We start from the raw sequence: 22266 nt of genomic DNA, 5'->3' as shown, positions 1-22266 counted from the left end.
ACCATGGCAGGGCTGAAAGGGAAATGATTTCATGGTGGATATCCTTCCCACCCACCCTCGCGAAGGGTCGCAGGATGAACCCCGCCTGACCAGATGCCCTCAGGATGTTGACAAAGGGATGGCAAGAGGAAAGGCGTGGTGTCATTCCATTCGCGGTACTCGCGTTGCTCGCCTCCATGTGCGTTTTTATTTTTAAAACCATAACAAAGAACCTTCGGGACTTTTCCGCATTTTGGGATGGAATGCGCTAGAAGAAAGAAATTATAGGTGGACCCTGCAGCGAGGATAAGTCGTTTCGTGGGGAAAGTGAAGCTTAGCTCGCAAAAGTCCATCCTTCCTAAAATAAAAATTATGTGACAGACCTTTTGTCACAGAAATCCACATTGTTTCATAATCGGCACACCGTGTTTTTTCTTCTTTGGTGACATGTCTGACCCTAAAAGCTACCTGCACCACGTAAATACTTAGGCAGCCCTGGTGTTGGTATCTATCTGTGTCGCTGCTCAACCATGGACCCACATGGCTTGAAGGAAAACCATGTTGTTTTCCATTCCTGATAAACACGCGGTGTGTGATGAAGTCAGATATGTATGCAGATACGATACGCCAAAGGCCAGGTACACATTTCATCCAATGGCTTCCCTTCCCTGGTAAAATAGGATAATAATAATAATAACAGCGCGGGTTTACTTTTACATTCCACATCGACACATCGTCCCCCACAAGCTCGAGCCCCCATCACCACCACCACCGCCACCATGCGATCTCTCTCTCTCTCTGTATCCGGCAATCTCACTCGCAGCACTTTTTTAAGCTCGACTTTACAAGAATTATATTATTATTATTATAAAATCCTATCCTCTTCTGCATAAAGGATGCTGTTCTGCTGGCCGCGGAGGCAGAGAGAGCGAGGATTATTGCACTCGTCAGCATCTAGGCGTAGAAGAAGAATTACGTGGCTGGCGAGAAGTGAATGATCGAAGAGGGTAACTGAAGGACAAAGGCAGCAGTTCAGCTCAGTCAGAGAAATGCGGTGGTGATGATAACAACAACCAAGCAGGAGCAGAAGCAGCGTTAGCGTCAGCGTGTTTATAAAAGCGATAGGATTCGATATGGATGGCAAAGCACATGCACAAGAATCGCTTCATTTTTCCCTCTTGGAAATGAAAGTGCTGGATTTACACACATCCACACACACACAAAAACACCCTGTTTTTTGTGAGGGAGGGAAATCGACGAGTATATCATCATGAAAGGACAGGACACCCAGGGCATCATCCAGACCAAAAATCAAGCTTTTTTTAACACACCTCCTCCTCCTCTCTTGAGGAGGAGGCGTTCATCTCGACGACGAGGCCACCACGGCATCCCTGCAAAATACCCGGGTAGTAGTCCCTCCCACCCACTAGTATGGCGTGACAGTATACAACCCTTATTCGGGAAGTGTAACACGGTATGAATGGAGGGACGCGTTATACACCTTTGTATGCCTGTATCCGGTCGGGTTTTCTCTCCCCCCGAATTCGGACCCAACTCATTCGGATCCACAGGATGCTTTCGCACACGAAGCACGGCGTCGTTGCGTTGTCCACCCTTTTAAAACATTGAACCTCATCGTACGTACTTTGACTCAGACTATATGCTACACATACCGTCGTCGTCGTATACTCCGAAATCCGACCACAATACACACAATCCTCTCTCTTATTACTCGTGCTTACTCATAGCATAATAAAAAACAGAGAGTTCTTCTCAGCGCATTACATCGCAGCAGCAAACAGCGATGCCAGAGCACGTTATTAGCAGTTACAATGCGCTGTGAATGTTGGTGCGTTTATAAGTTTGTGTAATAAAAGCAGGCAAAACTTCATCACATTCGTTCACTAGAGTCACATCATTCCACTTCACAATAACAACACATCGCCGAGTTCCGTACCATCCATAAGGTCTGTTTGGTGGAAAAAAACACCCCTTTTACCATACCAGCAAGTAGCGAGGGGAGATAACTTGGACACCGTAGAGTAACTGAGTAACCCCACGCTACATCCTCGTGTAGAGCGTTGAGGATTGGTCGTACAAAATAATACATCTCTCTCTCTCTCTTAAAGCAACCCAACCATTCTACTACGCTCGGCATAAATAAGTCGAATCCAACGTCAACGTGTACCACGAACTAGAAGACGAACCAAACACACTCGTCCTCAGTTAAGTGTGAAACGAGAGAAGAAAACATTGAGCTCTTGGCTTCTTCTGAAGAAGTGGATGAGAGTGAGAGGCGAAAATTATTTCAATTTTTCGAAACACTATCTCGTCGTCGCCATCGTCGTCGTTGTCGTCAAATCCGGAAGAAATACGTGACGAGAAAGAATACCGACGGAGGAAGAGGGAGAAAGGTGTGTTTTCGTTAAGATTGTCGTGTGGGGGATAAAGTTGGTTGGTTTCCCGTGGGGAGGGAGGAGGACCACCCATGTGAGGAAGTTCTAATTTGTTACTCGGTGGTGAAATCCGTAGGAGAAAAGTAGTTGGTTACGTAACGGGAGAAAGTTGTTAGTGGGTAACTTAACTGCATACATAACTGAGTACGTGAGGAGTGCACAAAACCGCACCTAGTTTAATGACAAAAACGAATGGGGACGTTAGATTGTTGTTTTTCCAACGTGGGGGACAACTTGGGTGGGTGTGGCGCGACGAAATAGGCAGATTTTTACCCTGTGAGATCAGCGAGTTAAGAGGACTAATAATCAAAGCTATACTTATATGAAATAACTTTCTTTAACAAAGTTGGAAATATTTTAGTACCACTTTCTCCACAGGACTTGTATCCAATTTTCCTCAAATATTTGCCTTAAAATTGTACCTTTACCCTGCAAAATTTGTCAATTTCCATTACACAAATAGCTCCTAAAGTAGGGCGTGGTTTCCTCTTTTGGGGGGTAAATTTCCTGAAAAAAAAATCCCAACAAATTTCCACTTTACAAACATCCATCCATTCATCTCCACCAACTTTCTCCAAGTGAATAATTCTCGCGACAAATTATTATCCAGTTTCGCTAGGTTTGTTGCTCTTCTTTACGCCACGTCACACCGTCACTGCTCTCAACTAGTCGTATCATCGTCGTAGTGAGAGAGGAGATAGAGAGCGAGAGAGAGAGGCTTGTGCTCACTGCCATGCATATACCCGATGATAGCATGCACGTGTTATATTATAAACTTCGCCAAACTCGCTTGTGTACTAAACAAGCATGATGACGATGTCACTCTTTTAGCCAGAATTTCTGATAATTCCTTCCACCCCATCTAATTTTATCCGTGTGTCAGTCACTCAGTCAGCCAAATGATGTAATAAATTATTTTCCACATTAATTTAACCCTTAAATTTTAACAAAAAGATCAAAATCTGGGATTACTTTCGAAATAAAAGTTACTCTAAAAAATTACCACCGAGAAAAACAAAGCGAAATCCTCTTTTTACCAACTATGATTTTAATTTTACCGTAAATTAAATTAAAATAACTAATTTTTCCTCCTAATTTCAGGAATTGATTGGCGAAAAAGAATGGAAATTTAGCAGACAGCGAGGGGGCCTAGTCCATGGTTTAGACCAAAGTGAAAAGCCGTGAGAAGTGAGTGAGGCGAGTTAGATTCTTTCACTCGTCGGGTCGTGTGAGTGAGTGAGATTGGTTGTTGACCTCTCTCACAATTTTCACCACCTCCATTTATTTGACCTCGTGTTTCTCACCTCCACGAGGTGAGCTAGCACACCGACCCAGCAGGGAGGAGGAGGAAGGAACACGTCATCTCTCTCAGTCTCGACACCATTTCCGTCCAACAAGATAACTGGATTTTCCGCACACAGGGTCGAAGATACGCTCTCTCCCCACGCGGAGGAAAGTCCACGAGTGAAAAGCTGCTGCTTTCTTTCTCCCATACTCCTGCCTGCCTTCGTGTAAGTCCTCTATTATAACTTTTCGGACGGAGCAAAACCCGGGTTCGGTTCCGACAGAGAGAGAGAGAAACAAGTTCGTTTCCAGAGTGCAATTCAAGCTAAACTTGCGCACGGGGAGCACAAGGCAAAGTTTTTTCTGCTTCTTCTGAAGTAAGGAAAACTTTTTTATTTATTTATCCACCACGAGTGGAGGAGGAGGAGAAGAAAAATTTCAATATTTACCGTATGAAAAAGCAAGAGTCCAGTCAAGTACGTAGGGGATTTTTAACTGCGTGCAATATTAGTTATTATTAATATCGAAATCTAAAAGAGAGGATATAAATATTCTTCATTGTGATAAGTTTTGTTTTGCATAAGCACGAGAGAAATAAATAAATACGTTCACGTTGTATTTTTGCGGTGGATCGTGTCATCATAGAAACAAGTCAAGGCAAAACGTATACAGTGCAACTCAGGTATGATGATGATCCATGCACTCTCTATAACCACGTTACTCTCTCATTAGTCAGTTTGCAGAAGTGAATTAAGCATCGTATATTATAATATTGCTCACAAGTCGTATTTAACTAACTAACTATCTGCACATGGTTGTTTGTTAGTCATCGTCAGGAGGACGACCGTACAGTCTCAATCGCAAGTTAGGAGGAGAGAAGGGAAAGCTGCATACAATAGGCTTCTTCTTCTGATTTCACTAATGGCACTTTTCCCCCGACGATTAATCACTATCATGCAGTCTGAGACGAGGAGTAGGAGCCAGAGCTAGAACTTGTGACAAGCCCCACCCACCAAGATACCGATTCCCCACAATCATGGCCCCCACATGGATTCGTAGCGTTTGAAGAAAAGGGGAGCGGTGTGGTGGTGAGGTTCGTTCGAGGTGAAGAAGAAGACGACAAGAAACAAAAGTGACCTCTGACCTTCCCCTCCAACCGCAAGATAAGAACGAAGCGATCATCATTCATCCGCCATCCCAAGTTCTCTACATAAAACTCAAACCTGCGTGGACCGTAAAAAGTCCAGAGGGGAAAAAATTGAATTCTTGAGGGAAAAGAAGTCGTCGTCGTCGTCGTCGTCGTGGTCATCGTCATCGACGGTGCGGTGGGTGTGGTGGTAGATCTCACTCTCTTCCGGTATACCATTATCATCAGTACCATCACCACCACCGGGGTCGGACTGGATTGGATTATGATGGGATTAGAAACCCTCCTCGAAGCTGCCAAGTTTCTGGAGTATAAGGCTGAGGTGGAAGCACGTGGTGAGCAATATTTCATTCGTTTTTCCTCTTCTTTTACGTATTAGCATAAATATATACACACACATCCTGGATAGATTGGTTCCAGTGTGGTCATCCATTTCATGAGTTGCATGCTAGCAGTCGAGGAAATTTGCCTATCCAAACGTATAATTTCTAACGTACACGTGGCACTGTGTGTAGTACTCGGCTATTTTCCTACGGTGTGTCTTGTCTGTCTCGGCAAGTTTCACAATACTACCGCACAGCCAAATACAATGGCGGATTGTTACATACTTATGCATATACGCTAAAACAATTTATTATACTATGATTTCTGCAGACAATGCAATTATCAAATATATTTACATTTACGTGGAGACACCAATTGTGTGTCAGGATTTGAAAGTTTTCATGATTCATCACCACCACAGGAAAAAACGGGAAGCATAACGTTATATTCTTTTACGTATCCAGCATCCGTACTCTACTGTACACACAAACACACACGGCCTTCCTTATCTGCATCATGGACAATTAAAAATAGGACTGATTCATCCAATTCTCTCCTGATAAGAACACGAATTAACTTGTGTACATATACAAAATGCGTAGAGAGTGAGATTCATGATGATGATGGTTTCCTTCTCCAGCAGAGTCATGTACATGATCCAGTATTGTTATCCTGCCAAATCACCACCAACCAACCACCACCCAATTTTTAGCCAATTCTACCTTGCAGATTTATTTTGGCAGGCTAAACATCCATCTCTCTCTCTCTCCAACTAAAAATTGCTGTTGTTCAATCCAATCACAATAATATGGGGTGGTTGGCACGAATAAATAAAGGAGGTATCGTGAGTGTTAGTAGTGATGATGATGATGATGATGCTGACGCTGTGAGATCACATTTTTTCATGAGGATTCATTTATGCAATGTTTGCTTGTTGCCAATAACCAAACCAAACCAAACCACCAGGTACTTTTTAGAGTGGTTAGGTTTTTAGAGTGGCGTGGAGCTTGTAATATATTTCGTTACGTGGCTTGACCGAGAATATATATGTTGGGTTGTTGTTTTGCTGAAAGTTTGCAACCATCCATCCATTCCATTACACGACGACGGCATGACTCGACTTGATTTCTTGCCTACGTGTAAGCACCAAACTATGTAACGAACTTGGTAGAAAGTTGCGTTGCCAAAAAGGAAGGATCTCCACTTACCATACGAAGAATGTACGTAGCACATGGCGTTTCGCTTTTGGCATGGGCGCTCTTAAAGTTGTGCAAAAAAATGTGTAGTTGCCCTGCTCCGATAGGTGAGGTTTGATGTGCTTCTACTTGCTCGAGAGAGAAAGTCCCCCGTGTTGGCTTGGCTTCATCACCATCCTATTTTCAGTTTTTGCGCATCTAGCAAACTACGTGTGAGAGCGACTCATTTTATTCACACGAACCAACCCGTTCCATACTTGTTGTTGGATGGATAATGGTTTCTAGTTTCAGAGATTGCTTGCTTTGATTTTGCAATTTTTGCCATGCCAAGACCGTAATTTCAAGAACTTTCATTTTCAAAATACAATTCCTTTATAGATTTTTCTTTGAGCATGCATGCATATCGAGTAGTTGTTGCTTTGCGGGACTTGCCGACTAGAGGTTAGAGAGAGAGAGAGGAAGAGGAGGGGACGGATGCCACGTCTCCACGTGATGAAAATCCATGGCGTGAGTGAATCACATACACTTTGCTTGTAAACTTATTTGCGTGAGTTCGGTCGGATCGTTTCGGTGCATGGTTGGTTGGTATACTTGAGTAACTTTCACTCCTCCACCACCACGCCACGTTGCTCGAGCAGATACTTTCTCTCTGCTGGCTTGGAGGGGAAAACCCTGTTGCAGGTTGCTTCATCACTACATACATACTACTTGACTCTTGGGGTGTGTAGCATTTTAGTCATGTAAATCCTACCCGTCCGCCCGTCCGTCTAGTAATTATCGCCGACTGCCTTGTTTCGTTTCCCTCTGACACCATCGTAACTTGTCGTTGAACTTGATTTCGACAAAGTCTGTCCTGTCCTCCTCTCGGGTGAGTGATGCGCTTGTCAGCCAGGTAGGTAGGCAGGCAGGCAAAGAAAGAAAGACTCGTCTGTTGTCTGTCACAACAGGCCTCGTATTTATTTTACCTTATAAATTCAGGTACTTGTTGTAGTGTAACCGCACTGCAGGGTCGATAAGTTCACCCTGTCTGAGCATGCATGCATGCATGGATCCACGTGACGCGATATTTACCAGTGACCAGGTAGATGGGCTTACTTTAATGAAATCAAGGGGATGACGAGACGCGTTAAGAGCAAAGCAAAGGGTGTCAAAAAATTAAGAATTAATATACTTAATCTTGCATCTGCTACTGGGTGGTGATGATGATGGTGGTCTCGTCTCGCTTTTGGTTATTACTTTTCTTCTAGCCAATTTTATTGCCCTGTTTTGGACAACATGTCACATTTCAGAGTTGAGCCATAAAATAAATAAACACAAATGTAGCTCACATTACGTTTTATGGAAGAAGTACGTGGCGATTTATTTATATGTATGAACCTCTGGCTGGACGGGTAATGTATGGGCTTTTGTGTGCATCGTAATGTGATACGAGTTCGTTTGGTTGGATGGATTTGTCATCATTGTCTATTCATGACTTAATTCGAAACGATCTCGCCAGAAAAGTGGATCAATGAGAATATACTAATTATTACGTATACGTATATCTTGTTTTATGTACCAAGTAGTTAAAAACCGTTGGGTCCGCATTTATACTGTGGGTGGTGGTGGTGATGGTGATGATGGTGGGTGGGTGGGTAGGCATAAAACAGTAGTAAATAATATCTATAATGGATTTACATACATGCTCCGCACATGCACACGTAAAAGTTAAAGTAACCCCAAAGAAAAAGGCGACGTATGTATTGTACGTACATACAAAATGTATGTTTTAACCTTTCGCAGTGCTCAGTGATTGTGAGACAGACGTTTTAATATGTAAATATGTACGAGACGCTATAGGTTTTTTGCACGACGAGGAGAATAATCACAACACCAAATGGAGAGATCACCATGCATACCACCGCTTTTTACTTATTTATGCATACATATATATAAAAAGAAGATGAACATAACACCCAACTAACCAGCACTATTAACCTATGAGAGTAGAGTACAGTATTATCATTATATGTACACCATACACAATGAGTTAATGACCTTTGCAAATTTCCTGCTGTGCAAATCTCGTGGGCAAGCAGTAGAAATAAATGGGAGACACGTTGCAAAAATATGTTGGCCACTAAAACTAAATAAGCACAATTGCATGGGTTTGACTACTTTGGTTTGGCTGTGGCATGACAAAAAAAACAAGCAAATGATGTCCGCCCGCATAACATGGGTTTATTTATTGGCTCTGATTTGTATGTACTCTGGGTTTGTTAGTTAGTTAGAGACACATTCTGCATAGAAATTCAGGTGTGCATGATGCAGAAGGGTCGAGGACAGTGAAATCTTTGTACAGTCTTTAATTTTATGACATCTGGCATCACTTGGTCATCTCGGATTGCTGTCATGATCCTGGTGGCGATCCGAGTCAAATGCGAAACTGTTCCTAAGATGGAAAAACAGAAAAAAAGTATATCCGATTCTAGTTGATAAAGAGTATTTCCAAATTTGTGTGGTACATGCACATCTCGCTCAACCTTAAGTTTTGAAATGTCGAGCATAACGGACGAATATTTAGTTGTCCAGAAATTCATGAAACTTTGCATACGGGAAGATATTGCGAATATATATTTTCTTATTTTCTTTTGCCAACCAACTTATTTAATACCAAATCAGTTAGATTAGTACGAGTGCAGCCGTGGATGTAATGGCGTGAGTGATCATGAATGGTGGGAGAAACTACTGCGTTGTTGTTTTCTACTCACTACTCGCATTAAAATGTGACCCCAGTGAGTGCAAGTTGCTTCATGTACATACAGTCTTTGCAGCTTTATTTTATGGGCATCAGTCAGTGGATGGATTTTGACATTTAAAAATGTCTGCGTCTCGTCTTCTTGACTAGATCAAAAAAGCAATAAGTAAAGGATACGTGAGACTGAACTGAACTGACTGAACTGATGGATTAACTCCTCATGATGTTGTTATGCAAACTGAATAAAAATGCAACCGTGAGCGTGAGTCAGACCAGATTTGCACCATCACCATTACCATATAGGTAATTTTCGAGACTATTTTTTTCTTATGAATTCGCATCGATCCTCTCCGCTCTCCTCCTAGGCATGCACGCAGACTTGTTGTGTTCTCCACTGACCTCTTCCTCGCCGACTTGGAGCGACCATGATACTCAACTATTTTCCATTTCGCAGCTTTAAGAAGTTTGCCAATTGTGCGAAACTTGTTTTGCGGAGAAGAAGAAGAGATTATTGCTGTTTTTCTTCTTCTTCTTATACATATTCCTGATCTCCTGCAATATAAGGCGTGGTGATGGTGGCGATATACATAGTCTAGCGATGGTATCCGACGGACATGAGGGGCTCAATTTTTTAGAAGTGTGCAAGACTCGCCTATGTCTACCTATACCAGATATCGAGATGCCCGATGTCTAGTAAGCAATAAGTTCACAATAAATAAGTAAAAGTAGCAAGCAGTACGTACACGTATAGTGTGTAGCTGATTTAGGTGGTGCTACATACGTGTGCGAATAATAATGTGAATCATAGACCACGAGTTGACAAAAGTCAGCAGAGTTAATGACCCCCTTTTCCTCATTGTGAAATCTACTTAACTATGTATATAAACTCGCGAGATTCTCTCACGGTATGCAAATATATTTCCATTTGTCACCACCATCCCGACTTTTTTCACCGGCTTCATCGCGCAAAGAATTCGTCGCAATTCGTTCTTTTTTTCCAATTCGTCTCGTGGCGTGGCATGGCACGGCAAACATATTAATGACCGGGTTTTGTGTTTTTTAGCCGTGGTGTGGTAGTGGTGGGTGATGGCGAATTTCGCAACATGAGCATGTGTGACACCGATATGTAGGAAAAAATGGGTTTCGTTTGCAATTTTGCGACGACTAAATAAAGTGAGCAATGTGTGGGTATTAAGGAGAGGAGAATGATGATAATGTGTGATGCTTTGTTTGTTGTGTGTTCTCATTGGTGGGTTTGGTTTGCCGATCGCAGTTTTCAAGTGCAGGTTCATTGAAATGCTTACTTTACTTGGCAGCCAGTACCAGAGCATACCGAGTAAACTGCGTGGTGCCAAAAAACTATGCAACATATATTCCACGTACATGTGACTGACGGGAGTGAGAGGTTGTGAAAAAAAGGATGAATGACGATGGACATTACATATATATACATACATACGTGAAGTTGGTGGACCGTGTGCAAAAACAGAGAAAAATGCTATTATTCGGGCCGGGGTTATGGAAATATAATATGTTTGCATATCGAATGGATATAGATTCGATTTCTTTCTTGGTAAAGTTCAAGCTCAATAATTTTGCACGTCGCGTATATTTTATTTGCACAGAGTTTGACGCAGGGTTTTGTGGTCGTTATGAAATTAAAAAAACTTGGTCAGTTTAACAGTCTATTGATGATCCAATTTGAGACGAGGATCAAAATGCTTGAAAAATACATGCTCCTACCAACCATTCATCACTCTGACTTGAGAAAATGTGCAATAATTTCGACTGATGTGAATGATAGGTCACAAAATCCATGCCCAATATTCGCAATCATAACAACGAAAGGCGCAACCTGTAGGTTAGAGCGATGCGATATGTGGTACGTCGAGAGAGGTGGGTTTAGTTCACTAAAAACGATCGATCCCTCCATCCCCATTGATTTCGTAACTTAACTGACAATCAAAATACTATACACATACGTACATGTGGTGTCTGTTCGCTATTCGCAAATAAATTGCAACGCTCTCCTCTCCTAGAAGAAAGGAAGACGAGTCCTACTTCGCAAATGTTTTACGGACGGGGCAACTATACCCATCTCCGTCCGTGTCTGTGATACTATGTATGCATGCATGCGAAATTTGTTGGGGATCGAGTGCATGACATGCCTGCCATTCTATCCGTGTATGTAAACACACCAACCAACCCCACCAGCAGTACCGACCAGACCAGATCATCCTCCTCCGAGAGGTTGTTCATGTACATCTCTCAAAAAGATTATTATTATTGTCGCCGTCGTATGGCGATATTTACCCCCACGAGGAAACTCAAACCAAGCAGTAACACGTTTCATTTCATTGCAAACACCAAGGCGAGATAGGTCTGGCAGTAGATCGACCAGTTAACTAGTCCAGTTCTAATTTCATGTAGTTTTGTCTGTTGGCAGATTCTCTCTCTTCTGTTCATACTTTGCCAATCGTGCAGTTTGGTGGTTTGGGTTGCGCATCTTTTTGCAAGTCGTCGTCGTCGTCGCCTTCGTCGTCGTTCTTCCTCCTGCTGCTGCTGCTGCTTTCCTGCTGCAAGACGAGACCAGGCAGGAGGAGAAGAGTTTTAGTTTTGCAAACAAAGTTGTCGAGTTGGTGGAGTGGTTGGAGTGTGGAGTCCATTAATTTCTGGTCGTAGTTTACTCTAGTGGATTGCATACTCGTCGGCGGATTGGTTTCGTGGTTCGCATTTCGTGTGTCTATGGTACAGGCGTACGTGAGAAAGAAGGGGTCATGATGACGAGCTAGTTAGTGTTTTGCATGCGTCGTGCCTGCGTTTTTTAGGGGGGATACTTTTAAATTTTCAGAAAGTAGGTGACTTTTTCCTGAAAAAAAAGTGTCATGGTGTTGTCGATTGATACGTTGCTGACTTACTTGGTGTAACTCGTTGCGACGACCATGTTTCCCAATAACAAGTCGGACCGATTGTTGTCCTTGTGACATTGTGATATGCATAACAAGAATGCAAACAAAGCGGAGACAGCTCGTAGTAATAAGTCTGTGCCAAAATTCTGCATCCTCCATTATTATGAACGACCAGGAAAGGGTTCACATCCCTAAGAAGAAATGGATAAGGGATTATTTCACTCTAGGTGCATGCACTTCTTTCTACATGATAAGCTACATACATATATGCAGAACCTCTAGTTTATGATGTTTGGTTTCTTTTAAATAAAATCATGCTAATTCCTTGTCTCATTTTAATTTGCAGGAGAAAAAGGATTCCCAGCCTTACCTAGCAATAGTTCTTCAGCCCTGCTCCTGTCCTCCTCCTCTTCATCTTCGAATACCAATGGTTACACGACCAACAATCACCACAACAACCACCACCACCACCATCACCAGAACAATGTGATCCACCAGAATGGGGGTGGTCACTATGCGGCGTCATCTCCGTCTTCCTCCTCGTCCTCCTCCCTCCCCTACCACAACTCCAAGATCATCTCCAGCAACGCGTCAAGCATCCCGCGAGCAGTACCTGAATCAGCGAATGGTTACAAATTATCGGACCATTCCTACCGGCGCGGCCAACTCAATACGTCTCCGATTTACGAGTTTAATGGAGGGACCAACAGAGCTTCGAAAGGGTAAAAATAAATTCATACATATGTTCAATCCTTGTAACCGTGTAAACTTTGTACGTTGGAACGAGCAAGCAATTCACTTGACTCTAAAACTTTTGACTTTGTTTGTGCACCAAGGTCACAAAATTTACACAGTTTAATTAAGATTATGGTTATTTGCTTAAACTTATTTCGATGTATTGCTGTTCCGTCCTCAGAAACAATTCAAGCAGCAGTAGTAGCAGTAGCAGTATCATCTCGAACAGTAGGAATTCTGGGACGCGAGAAGTGCACAATAAACTGGAGAAGAACCGCCGCGCCCATTTGAAAGAATGCTTTGAAATGTTGAAGGGTCAACTCCCCTCTTTCGAGGATAGGAAGATCTCCAACCTAGCAATACTGCGCAGTTCTCTGAGATACATACAGGTACATACAGGGTTTATGGTTTCAGTTGTCCAGTTTTTTTATTAAAGCGATGACGACTAGACTGACCATTTCCATTTCCCTGTATTTCCCTTCCAGACTCTCAAGAGGAAGGAGCGAGAATTTGAGCATGAAATGGAGCGTCTCGCCAGGGATAAAATCGCCCTCCAACAGCGCCTCTCCACCCTCAAGAAGGACATGTTGGGCAAGTGGGATCATCTCGATTGGCGGGCCATTGTACCGGAAGACTTGGAGTTGGAGTTGGACCAACCCGACGGCGCAGTCGATTATGCGAGGAAGCAGCAGCAAGAACAACTCGTAACCAGGAAGATGAGCAGCAGTCCGGACGACGACGGGAACCAAGCCATCGAATCTGATCCAGAAGAAGAAGAGTCGGATGATTCTCACAATTATCCGATTTCTTTGTCGATGAGCAATGGACATCATAATGGTGAGTTTGAGGAAGAATTTGTTTCTGGTGCTTATTTTATCACTTTATATTATTTTGGATTTTATTAATTTGGACTGATTCCTTAGGTGACCGAATGATGTCGGAGAAGAAACACTACGGACAAATTAATGGCATTAATGGAATGTCTGGCCCTGGTCCTATCAGTTTGGTCACGGCGACAAAACTTAGCTCTTCTCCATTGGCGGCTATTACCGTTGAGAAAACTGCTAACTCTCCAGTCGGTAAGGTTTCATAATCATTACAAAAAAAGTAGTAATTATTTCGTGGCCTAATTATTTCTCTCAAAATAAATAGGAGGCGCCAGCTTTGTGAACTGCATCACAAGTTCTCCCACAGCAAAAGGTAAATTCACCATACACAAATTTGTCAAAAAATTCCCTAAATAAATTTACAATCTTTGTTTGTTTTCCAGGATTCTCAGTCCTCTCCAATTCAACAATGGCTATAAACTCTCGCATGGATATGGGTCAGTATTACGACGAAGAAAAAATGTGTAAATGACATGTCTAGTCTACTACATAAGGGTATATTTACAAGCATACAAATTTCCTTTGAGAAAAAATCATCATCAAACCTAAAAGTAAACAAAATTCAGATCAAGCAAGAAAACAAACAAAATTATCACTCCGTAAAATTAAAGAAGACTCATCTATACTCCTCCACATACCAGCACAACTATATGGATTCGATGATGATACAGAAAAAAACAAAAATGTTGTGCAACCTTTTCTCTAATATTCCACACACACACACAGCCCGACACGAGTCGTCCTCCCTTGTACTAATTATTGTTTTAATTTATATAAGGCGTCTTCTAAATCTCATTGGGGGAGGGATGCAGGGATACAGCATGCGTATCCATCCAGATCCACATTTATACCTAGATAAATTTTATTAACTAGTTTGTAACTGGTAACGGTAACTCTATACATAGATGTAACTATGTATCTCTATATATATATTATTAGGTACGTAACTATTTAGTGCGTGTAGTAAGTTAAGTACAGTTACGCTATAGGTTTAAGAAAGAGTCAAATTTCCATTATTATCATCAAGAAATAACGATTCTTGGCATGTGCATGTTGTACTGTAGATTTTATTCTATCCAATTATCATGATCACTATTAAATATTTACAGAAACAGGAGGAAGGAAATGTGGTCAAGTTTGACATTAGCTATTTATTTTCTTGAGTGGTGGTGTCATTTGAGTGAATACTAATATATAAGATCGGAAAGAAGTGTGTTGACTATGCGTACGTAAATTTCTCTGGTGGAGGAAGGAGTGACAAGTTGTCAGTGTTATTTATTATTAATATTATTATTATTATCGTCATTGTTATACAACAACTACTAAAAGCAATGCAAAATTAGTACAGAAGGTGGAACAGGGACGAGTATAATGCAGAAGAGGAGAGAGTACATAAATGATGGAAATCTAAAAAAAATGTACATGGAAATCTAACGATGTGCCGATTTTAGCCAGGTTTTAACTCGGCAGAAAACTTTTTTAAAAGAAATGGAAACATGACGGAAATGGTGTACAGAAAAAGGGAAATGTTGTACCATAACTCCCGTCGGGCGAGGTTCCGAATTCTTCTACGGAAAGGATGTCAATTTTGAACCCGTTTTCCCAGAATTTTAACAGTTTTTAAGCAGCACATCTATTTTAACAAGATCGAAGGAGGATCGCATAGGATGATGTAGTAAATCCTTGAAAGAAAGCACCTCATTTTGGTGTAGAGTTGTGGATTGGGATAGTTAAATAAGCACTGTACGTGTCCATAATAATTTGCATAATAATACTGCTACTCTTTTTGTCCTCCTCGCCTAATGGAAATATGTATTTCATCTTGTATACGAGAGCAGAATCCTAAAAGAAAGCACTAACAATATCAGGAGTGTAGCACACACTTATCTTACGCATAATAACGAGGTTGACAATTTTGTGTCTCTTTACGCCTTGCATTGTTTGATGAGGCGATTAAGAATGGTAATTAAGGATTGTCTGTAAAATTAAGTGCTGTTGTATAATGCCAAGAATTTATAGTTTTAATATTCTCCAGCCGTTTCTGTTCTAGTAATCAGCACGATGGGCTGTCTTATCCATGCTTATCTTGTTTTTTGGGAGAAACAAAAAATGCGAGATTTCTCCGCTTAATAGATTTTTCCCCTGTTTTACTCTGTTGTGTGGATTCTTCCAAATTACGAAACCCAGACCTTTTACTACTGCGCGAGGATGTGTAGCCTTATACAAATAAATATTTACGAGTCCTTTGTGAGTGGAATGTATAGATAAAGTGGTGTTGTTATCGGGGTGTGGGTGTAGGTCATCCAAAAAAAATTCCTAAAATGATACTCAGAAAGAATCATTTGTATAAAAACATGGAGAGAAAGTTTGCCAATTTTTTTTTGAGCTGGGTTTGAGGTGACGCGAGTGAGTTACATGGGAAAAGGCAAGAATATAAGGACTGATACATACTTGTACTGTAATGGATGGCACTACTAAACTATTAAACTCCGCGTAATTAACTGCATTCGCTCCTCCTCCATCAATTAGACGAGGTTAATAAATTATACTACAAATTTATTTATGTCACTTTTTGGAAAACTTAAATTTGTAAGGGAAACAGGAGTGGGGCAGATAAGTCGGAGAATGTATATAGATAAGGAGAAGCCAAGAAAGTCTCAATATTCCCATCAGGCAGAGAAAATAAATAAATAATCAGATTCCTCTTGATTATTTGTAATTAATTAAAAACTACATGATAATACAATGAAGATTGACTGAAATGACTGACTGCTTGATTATTTAAGTCTAGGTAAAACTAGGGATTAATTAATTAATTAATTAATTAGAGGGCGAGGTGACGTGACTGATAAGATAATATCAACCGGGCAGATAAGCACTAAGATACTAAACAAATCTTTTAAATAGATCAAATTTAAGCAGAAAAAACTTGGTATTAACACAAAAATTTAGCTAAGTAGTTAGTTATCATCTTCTAACTATCAGAGGAAGATTTTGCCTACTAGGATTTAAAGAACACGTTAGAAAAATTAAAATTGCTGCTGCTCATCATCAAATTTAATTATTCTAAGTTATCTTATTTTGGCACAATTAGAAAAGAAATGTTGTTTGACTTGTTTGCTATTACTACATATTTAGAAAGGAGGAAGGAAAAATTTGAGAAAAATCTGTGATTTTAAGTCTCTGTTGCTTTATCGTTGTTTAAAATGTGTATGAAATATTTTGTGTTATATAAAAAAACGATGGGTTCTCCTTTTTTGTGCCCGTTAAATAATTATTATTCTCCATTTGCATAATTTATGGCATAATATTTGTGACTGGAATAATAATAGTAATAATTTATTTAAAAATCAACCGTATTTCTTGAGGCAGGGGGAGTCTGTGGTCTCCTTAAGTTTTAAGTGGAAATTAATTATTTTGGTCAAAAGGATGGATAAACAGAGAGAGACAAGTAGATAAGTAGCTTACCCTCTCTCCTCCTCATGATAACTAACTAAATGTAACTAAGGTCATGTACATACATATGTAGATCATGAAATGAACAAGGAAAAAGGGAAGAAAAATACAAACAAAATGCAGAAAAGCAAAACAGAAAACAAACCAAATACTGAATAATTACTAAAATAAATAGGTAAACTAGGTAAAAAAAATAGTTAATCAACTCGTAAAGCACACCTCGTAAGAAGGACACGACTTCATAATTGATACAAGTATTTAAAGAAATGATGATGTACAATATTAAATGCTGATGATGATAAATACTTGGCGATGGATACGTATCGTATCGTGCCCACGTGTCATGATAAGGTTTGTTATTTAATACCTGTTAAACTTTAATTAACCAAACCGGATCAAGACAACTGAGCCAAGCGGTACATACTTATCCATCATCGAAATTGAAATTCATACACCATTACCCACCTCTAAAAAATAGTGGAGTTTATATAAAATAGACTAGTTAATTAACTGTAATTAAGCGTGGTGACGATGATATACACTAATTTACGTTTAATGATTATTTAGAACGTGTTAATTAACTTTACCAGCACCACCACCACGCCACCACCAACACCATTTTATCAAACATACTTAAAACGATACGATGGAGCTGTGAAAACTCTTCTGTAAAATTGTCTCAGTCGTTTTTCTTAACACAAATCGATGAATGATACAGTCGAGTTGAGAGGTCAATTAATTAATGTCATGGTCACGACGTGAAGATAATTTCCTCATTATTATCTACATTATCTATTACTAATTATTTAAATAATTAAATAATTGTCTCGTTGTTCTTGCAACGAGAGAAGGGACAAGTTGATAAAACCAATGTCTAAATAAAAGAGAGAAAGACAAAAAGGATTTAAAATCATGATGAGTTTGGTTGGTTATCGATATTTTCGATAAAAGCGATATGGTTTATCTGCTACTGATGTAACCCTACTCATTACCTAATCCATCTACCCTTTCTTCTCACAAATTCGATTTATCAACCCCTCAAAAAAAGAAGGATGATGATAAGAAAACCAGAATTTCATAAAATTTCAAACTAAAAATATGAAAACTAACCATATTACTAGTTAGTTAATTAACTAATTAATTAAATCAACTACTACTGCGAGGACTTCGGATACATAACAAATATAAAATATACATCTTGCTACAAGTTTACATGCCAGTTCAAACAAAAAAGGAAACCTATAGAAAATGGATTTCCAAAATGAAGATATTGTACGATAAGTAATTAAGATAAGTAAGTAAAGTAAAATACTGTACTGTGTAACATTAGTGAGATCAACAAGTATAAGATAAGCCAGCCAGACACGGAGAGGAGAAGAAGCAAAAATGATGACGAGGCGAAGAAAAAATAATAAAAAGAAAAAACAGACAAAGTAAAAACAAAATTGTCTTTTGCATATTCATTTATCCATTTTATTTCTTGGGGCATATATTTCATACTTCATCAATTTACAAATTATACAATTAATCATAATGTACATACAGAGGGAAAATCGTGGTAGAAAAAAATTGAGTAATTAAAAGAAATCGTTTGACAGACACAATTTTACTTAAGTTAAAATTTTTGGTTTTGTTAATGTTTCACCGGTATATATGTACACATCCATCCATAATGAAAGAATTAATACATAATAGATATTTCATTATAATTTTGTATACGATAATTAACTAGGAGGAGGAGAGTACTTTCTACCGTGGACGATTAAATACAGGTAATTAATGAAGGTTAAGTCTATCCTCTTAAATAATACACAAGTACGATAAGATTTGGGTATTTACATTCATTTCATTTCCTGATGATAAGTATAGAATTACTCGTACCTTTATATTCTTTTCATTTCACATTATAATTTATATCACAGCAAAACAGTGCTCAATTAACGTTAGATGACGATAATTACTGCATAATTTTGTTTAGTTTTACTCATCTCCCCTGAAATTCTTCTCATCAATCTTTTCTTTCGGTAAGTATATAGCAGTCGAGAAAATTAGACTGATTTTGATTTTGATAAGGTAGCAAATTAATTAACGAATTACCGCCGCCGCTCCTGTTTTTTCTGTTTCAGTTGTAATTAGTAATAAAAACAATTAAAATGTTAAATTCTAATTAATATGTATAAGGAAGAAGGCTTGCCTTTCTTGCACGTATTTTTTACTTAAGCTAAAGTTTAAATCTAAGTTCTAAATACTAGAATTTGGTTGGTTTGGTTCATTTTTAGTTAATTGTAGTTCCTAATCCGTGGGTCGTTTTTCGCTGTGTTTGCGAGTAAATTCTTCCGCATTTTTGACAAACTTTCGCCTATCTTTGACATACTCTTCGGCGAGATCGGCTCTGAGAGGGTGTTCTGGTTCGGGATCGTTTACCAGGGCGACCAAGGCTTGAATCACTGCGAGAGAATACCAGCATTCAAAATCAAATATTTAACCAAGCAATAATATAACAATCTTGGTAACTGTGCAAATTTCTATATTAAGTTTGTCAAGTTACTGGAAAGAAGTATACACAAATCTGAGCCCACACAATCCCCAATCATTCTTTCTATTTCTAATTTTGTAACAATTTGTAAATCCTTCTCGCAAAATTTGCACAATTTATAAATGAATTTTTTAATGATATAGAACCTTGATCAGTTTTTGTAGCTGGCTTCCAGTTTTCCGCACTGATGATGGGGAGGCAGACTTGACCTTTCTCGTCAATGTTGGGATGATAAATTTTGGTTTTAAAGTTAATCTTTGGAGGCTTAAATGGATACTCGGCTGGAAAGTTTATTTCGATTCGAAAGGCACCTTTGTTGTAAGGAGCGTTTTCCTGTAAAAAAAACATCAAATTGTGCATACGTGACCATTTCGACTATCAAGTGAACCATGCACTTACTGGAACGATAACGCCTTGCCAATACAAGATGTTGGTTTCATCCACGGTAATGTCTCGGAAGGATCGAACCCCGTTACTCCGGAGGTCTTGGAGTTCCTTAAAAAAATAAAATTAGTTAGCACAGTTTATCATTCAAAAATTCAAAAGTTTAACTTTACTACCTTTACTTTGCTTTGTTTAACTTTACCTTTTGAAGTCGTCTCGTCGCCGCCATTCTTCTTTGGAATATTAATACGGCTTTGGTAGTTTTGTTAACCAACTGTATAAACTGGAAAGAAAAGAAAAAAAAAACTATTATTTCATTTGACAAACAAATTGGACGTACTCGAGTGAAGTGCATTTCTAAGCTTCGCAAATTTGCCACTTGAAATGATACATATTTTTCTCAACCTAATTTACACTGAAAATCTGACGTGAATACCATAAAATTTTAGAAGTTAAAAACCTACACAATTTTCCGATACAATTTTCTACCCAAAGTTAGTACTTGAACTGATATTCAAAACAATAATTAAAGAAATGACACCTTCCACACAGTCACATTATCGATTTACAAACAAGTAAACAAGTCAAACCCCTACTTTTCAATGAAAATCCCAGTAACAATCAATCCCTAACTTTTTTTTATCTTCTCATTTGTCATTTCTTTCTAATTAGCCCTTTCGAAATTATCAATAATACTCATTATATTATTATAATTGTGCAATGTACCCTCAAGCAGAAAGTAACACCCAACACCCAGAGCTATTAAACAACGACACAATGTTGAAAGTCACGAAAAGCATTAAATTTTATTATTATTCTTTCCTCTTCCTATTTACCTTTAACGTTTGTTTTCTCGTCCACGGACAATGGCACCCCTCAACTTAACTTTTGCCGGAATGACAACTTTCAAATTATGAATGACAAAGTGACACCGATTTTTTTCGATAGACAAAAAACGGGCCACGAAATAAAAAAATCACACAATACGATGCTTATCTATATCGGAGTTTATCTTGTCCTTTTATCTCCGGTATTTCTTCTCCGTCCGTCCGGTGGAGAGAGACGAGTTCAACTGATCAAGTTCGAACTTGCTGGCTAAACCAAGGGAGAGAAGGAGAGCAGACCCATCACCAAACAAAATTCTGAGAAACAAAGAACAAAAACGTTAATAAAATATAGAATGCAAAAACGTATTTCAAAATCGCACCGACAAAAAAAACACCCAGAAATTTTATCAACCTACACAAATATTTTGATTCAAATCACAAAAAATTAGGGAGATAGATAAATAGATAGCTATTTATTTTTTGGCGAGCAGTAAAACTTTCTCCTTGTGGGCTTGTCGTTTACGTACTTACGTTCATAGTTTGGCTTACTCACTTTATTACGATCGAGATAAATGCTCATTCATATAATATCATAATAGTCGTGATGATGATGATGACGACGATAATAAATAATCGCAACCTGGGAACAACGGTGGAGCCAATCTCACTTAACCTCTGGGGGAGAAAGCATGACGAGAAGATCGAGATAGTTTGTCATGTCATAGATATTTTTGGGGGGTGTGCCAAGCCAACTACCCAAATTCATAAGCATTTACTATTTTAATTAAATTGGTGGCAAAGTAATTAAATGATGGGTACTGGTTCGATGAATGTGGATGTATGCAGCCCAATTAATGCTTCCCTATGTGTCGGCCAAGTTATAGGAAAGTAATAAAAGAGCTAGCTACCTGCGTATTATTCCTTCGTAATGGATGGATGGATGGATGAAGGAAAAGAAAGCCAGTCGGGATATCGTGTCATAAAATAAAATACGGGGCAGTCTTTGGAGAAAGCTAAACGGAAAGAAAGTTCGTTGGAGAAAGGAGAGGCGCATTAATTAATGAATAAATAAAGGTCCGATTCACCGACGGACGGGCATGACACACACGAGTCTCAAAATTAAGATAAATATTCAACACTTTTAGTCAACTTGATTCAGGCTGAAAGCATGGGCAACTAAATTGGTCAAGGAAGCAAATATATCTGTAGTCAAACTATATAAATGGTGATTTTTCCGAGCTTTCTTGAGAGATTCGAACATAATGCGAACAGAATGTTATGTCAAGTATTTAAAATTGTGGGAAATTTGTCGATAAAAAATTTACATATTTGTATATCGTATGCAATCCCGAGAGAAAAAGTTGGACTGTATTATCTAAAATTTACATCATTTTACATGAGTAGCATAT

At 39.2% G+C, this 22266-nt stretch overlaps 2 protein-coding genes across 5 annotated transcripts; one reads left to right on the top strand and one right to left on the bottom strand.

Annotated features, from left to right (window-relative positions):
- The first annotated feature begins 1666 nt into the window (after positions 1–1666).
- LOC110841970 (myotubularin-related protein DDB_G0290005) lies at positions 1667–18549 on the top strand. 3 transcript variants are annotated; one of them, XM_022087673.2, is made up of 9 exons: positions 1667–2393; positions 3537–3946; positions 4546–5201; positions 12379–12754; positions 12949–13156; positions 13253–13604; positions 13691–13846; positions 13920–13967; positions 14038–18549. In XM_022087673.2, exons 3-9 carry the CDS (start codon positions 5132–5134, stop codon positions 14124–14126), a joined length of 1299 nt encoding a protein of 432 aa, XP_021943365.1. In that variant the 5' UTR covers positions 1667–2393; positions 3537–3946; positions 4546–5131; the 3' UTR covers positions 14127–18549. The 3 variants fall into 3 exon arrangements, with proteins under 3 accessions (XP_021943365.1, XP_021943367.1, XP_035701997.1); XM_022087675.2 differs by lacking the exons at positions 1667–2393; positions 3537–3946 and adding an exon at positions 4262–4401 and having other exon boundaries at positions 14038–18539; XM_035846104.1 differs by lacking the exons at positions 1667–2393; positions 3537–3946; positions 4546–5201 and adding an exon at positions 11406–12259.
- Positions 18550–18743: 194 nt separating this feature from the next.
- On the bottom strand, positions 18744–21911 carry LOC110841971 (ubiquitin-conjugating enzyme E2 L3). 2 transcript variants are annotated; one of them, XM_035846116.1, is made up of 6 exons: positions 21766–21911; positions 20867–21172; positions 20233–20313; positions 20046–20141; positions 19793–19979; positions 18744–19557 (listed from the first exon to the last, which is right to left on the bottom strand). In XM_035846116.1, the coding sequence occupies exons 3-6, from the start codon at positions 20257–20259 to the stop codon at positions 19403–19405; spliced, it is 465 nt and encodes a 154-aa protein (XP_035702009.1). In that variant the 5' UTR covers positions 20260–20313; positions 20867–21172; positions 21766–21911; the 3' UTR covers positions 18744–19402. The 2 variants fall into 2 exon arrangements, with proteins under 2 accessions (XP_035702009.1, XP_021943368.1); XM_022087676.2 differs by lacking the exon at positions 21766–21911 and adding an exon at positions 21274–21408.
- Between the last annotated feature and the right edge of the window lie 355 nt (positions 21912–22266).

This window comes from Folsomia candida, unplaced genomic scaffold (genome assembly GCF_002217175.1).
Source record: "Folsomia candida strain VU population unplaced genomic scaffold, ASM221717v1 Fcan01_Sc001, whole genome shotgun sequence".
Taxonomy (NCBI): Eukaryota; Metazoa; Arthropoda; class Collembola; order Entomobryomorpha; family Isotomidae; genus Folsomia; species Folsomia candida.
This window is presented reverse-complemented; position numbering and strand designations above follow the sequence as displayed.